Source organism: Vigna angularis, chromosome 2 (assembly GCF_016808095.1).
Source record: "Vigna angularis cultivar LongXiaoDou No.4 chromosome 2, ASM1680809v1, whole genome shotgun sequence".
NCBI lineage: Eukaryota > Viridiplantae > Streptophyta > Magnoliopsida > Fabales > Fabaceae > Vigna > Vigna angularis.
Genome location: NC_068971.1, coordinates 20,260,356 through 20,272,396, shown reverse-complemented (window position 1 = coordinate 20,272,396; position 12,041 = coordinate 20,260,356). Strand labels below are relative to the sequence as shown.

At 42.0% G+C, this 12,041-nt stretch overlaps 1 protein-coding gene across 1 annotated transcript; it reads right to left on the bottom strand.

Moving 5' to 3' along the window:
- Nucleotides 1–2,876: 2,876 nt before the first annotated feature.
- On the bottom strand, nt 2,877–3,356 carry LOC108327375 (uncharacterized mitochondrial protein AtMg00860-like). Its single transcript, XM_017561086.1, has one exon. It carries the CDS (start codon nt 3,354–3,356, stop codon nt 2,877–2,879), a length of 480 nt encoding a protein of 159 aa, XP_017416575.1.
- Between the last annotated feature and the right edge of the window lie 8,685 nt (nt 3,357–12,041).

The following is a 12,041-nucleotide window of genomic DNA, read 5'->3' as shown; positions in this document are numbered from 1 at the left end:
TACAAAGAAATAAACAAAGTTCATGCAAAAAGATGAACCTAAGCCTCAAATTATAGTCTGTTATATAGTTTTTGACCATACAAATCACAATTTATATCAAATACAAGTCGATAGTTCAAAATATTCCAATAAAGTTATCTACAATGCTAAAATCAGCACATACCTAACAAGGTTTACAATAATTGCACATTCAGGCAACAATAACAGGACTTTCAAAATTACAATTAAATATTACTGACTACATACTTTTTTCAGATGCTCAACTTCTCTTAATTTGCAACACCTCAAAATTTGGCACCAACTTCTAATAATTGAACACTGAGTCTTCCTCCAAAAACTTACATTTGCAACATATAGTAATCTTTAAATACCAACATATAATAATCTTACTTATTAATTCATACCAAAGCATGATAAACACTCGACTGAAAGTTCAAACAACTTTATTTGATTATTTTCATTGTGTTTAAACTCTGAAATGAATTATAAACAACTTGCAATTCAAAATCACCACTCTACTTCCATTTTAACTCAAAAAGTGATGGTTTAAAAACCAAATTTGCATATAAGCTAAAATATAACCAAATGAACAGTGTTATCCACTTTAGAACACCAATTTAAGCTTATTCAAGCTTTTTAATAGCATAAAAGCAGCAAAATTCGAAATTCACCCTTGCTATAGCCAATTTATGCAGCAAATTTGTTAGAGATTCAGGTAGGAATTCTAACTTACTCTCACGGAGACAAACACCACAGAGTATGGGATGAATAATGGGTGTGTATTCACAAGAAAGAAACTAGAATACAGAGTACTCCAGGAGCTTAACCTCCTTCACCAGTTGCTAAGACCGGTCAACAATTTAACAAATGTCTAACTAACTAACTGATACAACAAAGAGGTCCTTATATAGGCCTCTTTCCCCAAACCCACTTAACTGACTAGCAGTTAAGTCCTCTGTTTTCCCTTTCTTCTCTCATAGACCCTCCATTCTCTAACATTACTCCCCCCTGAAAACTGACCTTGTCCCCAAGGTCGAACTCGGGGAATTGTTCCTGTATCAACCTCTGATCCTCCCACGTTGCACTGTCTGCCCCTCCATCTTGCCACTCTATCAAAACTTGTTCACGTTGTTCCCCTTCTTGCTGCTGGACTCTTCTATTCAACACCTTAGTTGGTCAGCACGTATATCCCCCGACTTGCAAATCTGCTGGCAGCTCCGCTTCCACCTGCTTCGTCCCAATCGCCAATTTTAGCTGAGACATGTGGAAAACCGGGTGAATCCTGGCGGTCGCGGGCAATTCTAATCTGAACGCCACTTCCCCTATCTTCTGGAGCACCTTGAACGACCCATAGTATCTAGCCGCTACCTTTGGATGCAATTTCACTGACATAGAGGTTTCTCGGTGGGGCCTTATCTTTAAAAGCACCCAATCGTCTACCTTAATGGTCACCGACCTCCTCTTACGATTTGTTTGCTTCACCATCGCGTCTTGCACCTTCGACAAATGATATCGCAGCTGCTGCAACACTTCATCTCTTGTTTGTAATTCTTGGGCCACGGCTTCCACCATTGTTTCTCTCGGAATAAACCTTGACAGTGAAGGCGGGGCTCTCCCATATACCGCTTCAAACGACGTGCATTTGATAGCTCCTTGGTAGCTGGTGTTGTACCAGTACTCCGCCCATGGAAGGACCACGTTCCATGTTTTGGGCTGCTCGGAACAGAAGCATCATAAGTATCCCTCCAGCACCCGGTTCATCACCTCTGTTTGGTCGTCCGTCTCTGGATGGTAGGCTATGCTCATCCGGAGATGGGTCCCCAGCATCTTAAACATCTCTCTCCAAAATACGCTGAGAAATAAGGGGTCACGATCACTCACTATGGTCTTGGGAATCCCATGGAGCTCTACTACCTCTCTCACAAAAACTTCCGCGACTGTTCGAGTAGTGTAGGGATGTCTAAGCGGTATGAAGTGCCCGTATTTACTCAGTCGATCTACAACCACCAATATAGCGTCATGGCCTTTGGATTTTGGGAGCCGCACAATAAAGTCCATGCTGACGTCCTCCCATATAGCTTGTGGAATGGGCAGTGGTTGCAACAGGCCCTACGGTGACGTCGTCATGTATTTGTGCTGTTGGCACACCAAACAGCTGTTGACATACTCTGTCACTGATTTCTTCATCCCGTCCCAGTGCAGCGACTGTGCCAATCTCCGGTAAGTTCTATAGACCCCCGAGTGACCCCCCATCGGTGTTGTATGAAACTCGGCCAACAATTTCTGCACCCACTCAGACTTTGCCGGAATAACCAGCCTCCCCTTGTAGTGCAACCGTCCGTTTTCAATGGTGTAAGCCGAGTATTTGTTGGGATCCTGTGTGACTCCTTCTCTGATTTTATTCAAGGCATCATCTTCCTCCACTTCTCGCATCACGTCTTGGAAATCTTGCCAATACGGCCTTATTATCCCCATTAATTCAACACCCCATCTTTCCCTTCGATCTCAGCCTCGCCCTCCAACTCCTCGCTGCCTTTTCGTGACAGCGCGTCAGCCACCCGGTTGCTGGCTCCCGTTTTATACACTATGTCGAAGTCGTAGCCGAGCAGTTTGGCTATCCAGTGTTGCTACGCTTGGGTCGTCACCCTCTGTTCCAACAGAAACTTTAGACTTCTTTGATCCGTATACACCACGAATTTTCGGCCCAACAAATACGGTCTCCAGTGTTGCACCGCCAGGGCCACCGCCATCAACTCTTTCTCGTAGATCGACTTGCCCAAGGTCACTTCCGATAATGCTTTGCTGAAGTAAGCTATCGGTCTCCTTTTCTGGGTGAGCACCGCCCCTATCCCCGTGCCCGACACGTCGCATTCTATCTAGAAGGGTTGCGAGAAGTCCGGCAACGCCAACACCGGTGCGGTGGTCACCACTGTTTTCAATCTTCCCATCGCTTCCCTGGCAGTCTCAGTCCACGCAAATATCCCCTTTTTCAACATCTCTGTAAGGGGCTTGGCTATCTTCCCATAATCTCGGATGAATCGCCGGTAATATCCGGTGAGACCCAAGAATCCCCTCAACGCCTTCAGTGTTTCCGGGTCTTCCCACGCGACTACCCCCTCTATCTTCTCCTGATCCATCTGGACCCCCTCCCTTGATATGATGTGCCCCAAATATCTGATCGTCTTCTTCCCGAACTCACTTTTCTTCTGATTGGCCACCCAGTGATGTTGCTGTAAATAGCTCAACACCTGCTCAACGTGTTGTAAATGCTCACCCCAAGTCGCACTGTAGATGAGTATGTCGTCAAAAAAGACGAGCACGAACCTTCGTAGGTATGTTCTGAGGAGATCGTTCATGGCGCTCTAGAAGGTTGAGGGGGCATTTGTGAGGCCGAACGACATCACAAGAAACTCGTAATGTCCCAAGTAAGTGCGGAACACCGTTTTCTGCACGTCATCCTCACTCATCCTAATTTGGTGATACCCAGCCTTGAGGCCCACCTTCGAAAAATATCGAGCGCCGTGGAGCTCGTCCAGTAGCTCTTCGATCACTGGAATCGGGAACTTGTTGGGAACAGTGGCGTGGTTGAGCGCTCAATAGTCGATACAGAACCGCCAACTCCCATCCTGCTTCTTGACGAGGATGACCAGACTTGAGTATGGACTTATACTCGGACGTATAATCCCTGCATGCAGCATTTCCGACACCTGTCGCTCGATCTCTTCCTTCATGGCGTGCGGGTAAAGATATGGACGTACGTTCACGGGGTCGGTGCCTTCTTTTAACGTAATCCGATGCTTCTCTTTTTTATTAGGTGGAAAACCTTGGGGTTCCCGAAATACCCCTGCATGTCATGTTAAAATTCTCTCAAAGTCCCCGTTCGGCTCTTCAGCCAACTCTTCTTTTTCGCCCTCCTTCTCGTTCCCCTTCTCGCCCTCCAAGCTTCAGACGATTGCCCAAGCTTCCACCTCACTCAGCTTCAGCAACTTCTCCGGTCCGACCACCCGTTTGTCTAACTTCGGATCGCCCTTAACAACCACCCTTCTCCCTGCATGTTCGAACGCCATGGTGGACTCCCGCCAATTGAGGGTAATTTACCCCAGCTTGGCCAGCCACTCCACGCCTAGCATCATGTCGACACCCTCCAAGTCGAACAAGTAAAATTTTTGCTGCCATTGTTGTGGTGGTCGATTCTTAAATTGTTCGACAGCTTGCCAAAATTGACTTTGATTCATGCTTGAGTGAGGTTCCCAACAATGGTTGAAATTCCCTTAGTAGAATTGAGTGCCCATATAGTTAAATTCTTGTCCAAATTGCGTCCTGCAAACATTAGGCACAAAACTCTAGAAAATATCTGCTAGCACAAAAAGATAGAGAAGATAGATAAAAACAAATCAAAGGATATAATTGAAAAGATAAGAAGATAAGAAATAAAAACAGAAAATAAAATAAAATAAAATAAAATAAAAACAGAAAAATAAAATAAAATAAAAACAGAAAACAAAAATTCAAAATTTAAAATTCAAAATTCAAAAACAAGTCAAAGATAATCAATAATCAAACAAATAAACTAGTTAAACCACGAGTCCCCGGCAGCGGCGCCAAAAACTTGATGACAAATTTATGAACACCGAAAAATGGCGCCATAAACTTGTTTAACAATCGGCAAGTGTGACCGAATCGTATCAAGTAATAAAACTAGGTAAGACCAAGTATCATTTTCCCAAAGGACTCACGACCTAGTTAGTTATCTGATTTGTTGATTATTTAAGACTTGTGAACGATTGATTGTAGGTTTTTAATGCAAAAGACAATAATTAAACATGTATGCATGAATTTGATCAATGGCAAAAAGAGTAAAACAAACACTTAATGAATTATATGGATGAGTATGTTGTTGGGGTTATCAATTTTATCTTATCCACTCTCATATACCTTAGGAATTCATCATTCTTTTCATCAATTGCTAATGCCACTCTCTAAATCACCTTGCAAGAAGGCATATCCTTAATTACGAGTTCATACAATTCCTAGCATTCCTAGTAATTAATTCTGAAGTGCAGGAGCTTAAAAGCAACCAATATGCTATTGGGAGAAATTCCCCGGATCTAGATTTCCCCGTACGTTCCCATATCGACAAAATCAATAATCATGGCAATGAATGAGTTAAACAAAGCAAGCATTAAGCAAAGAGGAAAAACCCTAACTAATGATGAAAGAAAGCATAAGTCTTAAAGTAAGATGTTAAAACAAATTCCATATATGAGAGTTTCACAAGACTACATTGATTCCCCAACAACAATACAAGGTTTAGTTCACCATATTCATGGTGAAACTAGATGAACAATAATGAAAGAATGTAAGATAAAACCCTAGAAAGGTGAAGAGGTAGCCTGAGCATCCAAGATCTTCCTTCAAGGGGTGCAAAAGAGAGTGTTTGCTTCGTCCCAGCCAAAGATACAAACCCTAGGAAACACCTAAAGCTTATATACTATTCGTAAAATTACATAAAAGTGGGCCTAAGCCCAAAATAGTGCCGCTCAGCGGTAAACTACCGCTCAGCGGTAAGTGCGTGAGTTATTTTCCTCTCCTCAGCGGCCTATTCACCCCTCAACGGAGCCTACGTGGGTTCCTGAGTGCCGCTCAGCGGTAAACTGCCGTTGAGCGGTAGTTACGGCTTCTCCTTTTGCACTTTTTGATGTCTTTTCTGATTCCATCTCTATCCTTCTTCACTTCTTTCACCAAATTCACCTTAAAACCTGCATAAAACACTGAAATCAAGCATAAACCTGTCCAGGTCTCTTATTTCTAAAAATATGACCAAAAGCATGATTTCAAGCTAGTTTCTAAGTGTTAAAGGTTGCTTTTAGTATCAATTTTAAGCATGAAAATAACAGTTTTTCAACTGTTATCAGTCTCACCGACCCACTGCTTTCGGCGGGACTCGTTCTTCCCGAAGTGCTTCTCTATGGCTCGGTCCTAGCCACCACCGCTCCTCTGCCAGAAGGTCGCCCCCATGGAGACGGGTTCTTGGTTCCGACCCATCCCGTCAATCCTAGACCCCGAAGAGCCTCTTCGACGTCACGCGCGATCTTCAGCGCGATCATCAAATCTCGCGGGTCATGTGGCCTCATCTGACATCTCAACTCCTCTCGTAATCTCGCCAAAAAGTATCCCAACACTTGGTGATCAGAGAATTCCTTCGTCTGTCCCGCTAACGCCTCGAATTCCCTGACGTATTCTTCCACGGTGGTCGTTTGTCGTATCGCCGCCATCCTCTCAAAAATTCCCCCACGGTGCCGGCTCTCGAATCGTATCAACAACGCTTCCTTCATCCCCTCCCATGATTGATCCTTCGCCTTATCTTGCCAGAATTTGAACCAATGTATCAACAGCGCTCCCCTCCACACTAATGTGCGCCAGCTCGACCTTCTCCTCTTCCGCCACTCTTAGGATCGCGAAAAACTTCTCTGCGCTTGATAACAGTTGAAAAACTGTTATTTTCATGCTTAAAATTGATACTACAAGCAACCTTTATACTTAGAAACTAGCTTGAAATCATGCTTTTACTCATATTTTTAGAAATAAGAGAGCTGGACAGGTTTATGCTTGATTTCAGTGTTTTTATGCAGGTTTTAAGGTGAATTTGGTGAAAGAAGTGAAGAAGGAGAGAAAGGGAATCAGAAAAGACATCAAAAAGTGCAAAAGGAGGAGTCGCAATTACCGCTCAGCGGCAGTTTACCGCTGAGCGGTACTCAAAAAGTCACGGGAGGTCCGCTGAGGGGAAGAACCGAGCTCACGCACTTACCGCTGAGCGGTACTTTACCGCTGAGCGGCACACTTATGGGCTTGGGCCTAATTTTTCTGTAATTTACGAATAGTATATAAGCTTTAGGGTTTCCTAGGGTTTGTATCTTTGGCAGAAACGAAGCAAACACTCTCTCTTCACCCCTTGGGGGTAGATTGGGAGATGGTGACAGCTCTCCTCTTCTCTTTCTCGGGTTTTTCTATCTCTTCCATTCTTCGATTATTGTTCATCTAGTTTCACCATGAATATGGTGAACTAAACCTTGTATTGTTGTTGGGGAATCAATGTAGTCTTATGAAACTCTCATATATGGAATTTGTTTTTACATCTTATATTTAAGACCTATGCTTTCTTTCATCATTAGTTAGGGTTTTTCTTCTTTGCTCAATGCTTTCTTTGTTTAACTCATTCACTGCATGATTATTGATTTTGTCGATACGGAAACGTACGGGGAAGTCTAGATCTGGGGAATTTCTCCCAATAGTATATTGGTTGCCGTTAAGCTCCTGCGCTGAATGAACTAATTATTAGGAATGCTAGGAATCGTATGAACTCGTAATTAGGGAGAAGCCTTCTTGAAAGGTAATTTAGAGAGTGGCATTAACAATGATGAATTGAATGTTGAATTCCTAAAATATATGAGAGTGGATAAGATGAAATTGATAAACCCCAACAACATACTCATCCATATATTCCATTGAAAGTATTTGTATTTTGTTTTAGCCATTGATCAACCTCATGCATACATGTTTATTTTTTTCTTTTGCATAGTAAAATCCAATTATTTCGTTCTTAAGTCTTAGCTAATCAACGAATCACATAACTAAACTAGGCCGTGAGTCCTTTGGGAGAACGATACTTGGTCTTACCAAGTTTATTACTTGAAACGATTCGGTCATACTTGCCGATTGTAAAACAAGTTTGTGACGCCGTATTTCGGTGTTCATAAATTTGTCCATCATGTTTTTGGCGCCGTTGCCGGGGACTCGTGGTTTAACTGGTTAATTTGTGTGATTATTGATTATCTTTGACTTTAATTTTGAATTTCTGTTTTTATTTTCTGTTTTTATTTTTTCGGTTTTTATTTTATTTTATTTTATTTTATTTTTTTCTCTGAATATTATATCTTCTCCTATATCTTTTCATGCTAACCAATTTTTTTTAGGGTTTTGTTTTCTTGTGCATGCAGGAAGCAATTAGAACAAGGAGCAAGAAAACAACAGAACCTCTTCTTGAAGGTCTAGACGAGAGTAGACGAAGGAGAAGAAACTGAACATCTAGAGAACTTTTCCCTTCTCCAGAAACTCTGTTACAATCATCACCACAAGGTTCTGTTCATAGCACAGAAAATATGGAGAATAATAATGTCAGAAGAACTCTTGCTGACTATACCAATATAGCTGGACCTCAGCACTTTAACAGTATAGCTAGACCTAGAGTCAATGCAGCTAATATGGAGGTTAAACCAACACTGATTCAACTGGTGAAAAGCAACCAATTCAATGGGTTATCTCATGAAAGCCCATATGAGCACCTCACTACCTTCAATGAGATTTGCAACACAGTCAAGATTAATGGGGTGCCAGATGAAGCGATCAAACTTAGCTTGTTTCCTTTCTCATTGGGAGGCAATGCTAAGCTTTGGTTAAATTCTTTCCCAGAAGAAAGTTTCACAGAGTGGGAAGCAGTGGTAACAAAGTTTTTAAACAAGTACTTCCCACAATCCAAGGTGACTAAAGGCAAGCAAGAGATTTCTTCATTTAAGCAGGGCATGGAAGAATCACTGGGGCATGCATGGGACAGGTATAAAAGCTTGTTACGTAAAACTCCCACGCATGGTTTTGAAGATCAGGAAGTAGTCTTAACTTTCCTTGGAGGTCTTGGTTCACAAACCAAGATGATGCTGGACGCCTCAGCAAGAGGCAATATTAAATGGAAAACTCCAGAGGAAGCAACAGAGATTATAGAAAACATGGCTACTAGTGATAATGAGTTGCACAGTGAGAGAGGAGCTCCTATGCAACAAAAAGGAGTTCTCCAATTACAGACACATGATGCCCTACTAGCTCAAAACAAAATTCTAACTCAACAGCTGGAGACTCTTACTAAAACTCTTGCACAATTACCCAAAGAGTTGAAGACTGCTGCACAGGTACAATCCCAGTTGTGCGAATTGTGTGGAGGTGACCATATCAATGGTCAATGTGCCTTTCCAGTTGAAGCCGTAGAGGATGTAAACTACATGACCAATCAGTACCGTCAAGGGAGCTACAATCAGGGGTGGAAACCACACCCAAGTATTGGTCAAGGGCAAACTGGGCAAGCTGGTCAATATAATAAGCAGCAGCAGCAACCCACCTTATGGCAACAGTTATCTATGCTTAATGAAAGGTCCATGAGGATGGAGGAAACTCTCAACAATTTTATACAGAAAATTGAGTCTACCCAAAAGAGCATTGAAGCTGCTATCAAAAATTTGGAGACTCAGATGGGGCAGATCACTAAGCAGGTGGAAGAAAGGACAAATAGAAATTTTGGGGCTAATACTGAGGTTAACCTCAGAGAAGAATGCAAGGTGGTAGAGAGTGCTGAAGATGAGACAGTTGAGTTAGAAACAGGAGAAACAGGAGAAACAGAAGAAATAGAGAGCAAAAATACTTCTCTTTTTCCAATGCATCAAGGGAAACAACTGGACTTCACAGAATTATTCAAGATGGTGGATAATGATGCACCTTGGGAGCAGATTCTACAACAAATCACAGTTTACACGAAATCTGATGAAAACATCTCTACAAAGAAAAGACGTAGAGATGATGAGGTAAAGGAGTGTATAACTGTTAAAAAAGAGCCATTCCCTCCTAAAGCAACAGATCCAGGAAGTTTTTCTATCCCTTGTACCATAGGGAAGAAAAGGGTTAAGAAAGCTCTTCTTGATTTAGGTTCAAGTGTTAACTTGATACCTTACTCTTTACTGGAGCAAATCGACAATGTTAATGTGAAACCTGTAAAGGTTAATCTAGTAATGGCCGATGGATCTTCAAAGGAGCCATGTGGGATTGCAGAGGACATTATAGTTTATGTTGGCAAACTTCAGTTCTTGGCAGACTTTGTGGTGATGAAGATGGAGACAGAGAAGATACCTATCATACTTGGAAGACCGTTTATGAAAACGGCCAGAGCTATCATTGATGTAAATGAAGGTATAGTGGTGCTCCAGGACCGAGAGGAGAGAGTGGTTGTAGACGTCTTTAAAGATGAGACGCAAACACAGGAGGAAGAAGCTAGTTATAAAGCTGCATTTCAAGATGCACACATGACTAGCCATAAAGATGAAAATCCCAAGGTTGCAGGTAACCATTGTTTGTTGTTTCAGGTGCAAAAGGAAGAAAAGATTGGAAGAGGAGGAGAAATTCCTGATGACTGGGAGAAAAGAAGACCCCAACTTGGTACACCTGTGAGAATCAAAAACAAGTTGTGGGTAGTGAAAGGCTATAAAGAGAAGGAGATGATAGAGATAGAGTCTCCGCATTTTGGAAATATCAAAACAGTGCACAGGAAACAGCTGAGGAGTTGGTGGGATAACAACATCAACTATGAAAAAGGAACTTGAACTTTACTGGGTCAAGCTAATGACGTTAAAAGAGCGCTTGCTGGGAGGCAACCCAGTGATTTAAGAACTTTTGATTTTATTTTGGTTTTGTAATTTTTAATTTGTGGACATTATTTTTGTAACTATTTTGTTGGACATAGCATCTACTGAAGGATGCTAGTTGGACATAGCATCTACTGAAGGATGCTAAGTGTGTAACACCTACTGATGGGTGTTAGTGAGAAAATTTTGCACCTACTGATGGGTGTTGGTGGATTTTGGGTCAGGCTTGTGACGTTAAACAAGCGCTACCTGGGAGGCAACCCAGTAGATTGATTATTTCTGTTTGTTTCATTTTAGCTGCATAATAGGGTTTTGCATAAGTATTCTGAAAATTGAATTGCAGGGAACTAGTGAGGGGCATGCCTAGGAGGCACGTAGGTTAAGAAAAGAAGGAGAAGAGCACTTCACGAAAGTGCCGCTGAGCGGTACTCTCGCAGATGGGCTTTAGTTTCCCCTTAGCGGGACCCGAGCCCATTAGGGTATTTTTAAACCCTAAGCTGCGTAATTGTTCATTCTTTTAGGCTCTTCTCTGCACAAGCACTCCCACATACCTTCTCCAAGGTTTTCGACATCTTTTCACTCTTCCCTCTTAAGAAAACTTCTCTTCCACTCACTTTTTCACTAGTGTGCCATCAAAGTTTGGGGTTGGAAGAGAGCATTTTAGCTTGGAAGCATTCTCATTGCATCTAGTATCTCCACCCAAGTAAGTAAAATGCATTTTGTTCATTCTAGGGTTCTTGATTTTGAATGTGATTGCCAAAGCATGATTATTTAGGGGTTTTTGATTTCTATGCATGATTTGATGATATATTTGATATTTGAATCGATTAAACTGCATGATAATGAACTGGAAAACTGAAAATTGCATTTGGGTGGAGTTAGGACAGCTTTAAAAGAAGTTTTCAAAATTCTGCAGAGTTACCGCTCAAGGGTAAATTGCTGCTGAGCGGCACTCTGCCAGACTTGGTTTTTTGTGATCTGGAATGTGGCACTGGTGGCGCTAAGGGGAAATTCTGGCCCTCAGCGGTGGTTTAGCTTCGAAAGGAGTTGTGTTCTGTGTTACTAATGATTAACATCATGTTCTGTGGTTTTGTATCTGTGTTTGAATGCAGGAATGACATCCTCTTCAGGAAAGAGATTGAAACCCATGGCAACCAAGAGAAAGGAAAAGGAACCGGAACAACCCCATTCTAGTAGGTTCCTCTCTCGGAAACATGAGAAGCACTTCAAGGTGGTGCAAGACAGAAGACTCCTCATGGAAAGAAAAGTTGGAATGATACCTAACTTTGCTCCTCAATTTGGAGAGCAATTGTTAGGGAATGACTGGGGAAAGCTAGCCACATATCCTGCACTTGCCAACATAGCTGTGGTAAAAGAATTCTACACCAATGCAAAGAAGATTGGTGACTATCCAACTGAAAATTATTTGAGCTATGTCAAAGGCCACGCTATCAGGTATGATCTTGATTCAATCAATAACTTCCTGGATACTGTGTGGGCTGGTGAGCAGTGCCAGTTTGCTCTTTGCAATGAGGAAGGGGCTAATTTTGAGGATGTAGAAAGAGTACTATGTATACCTGG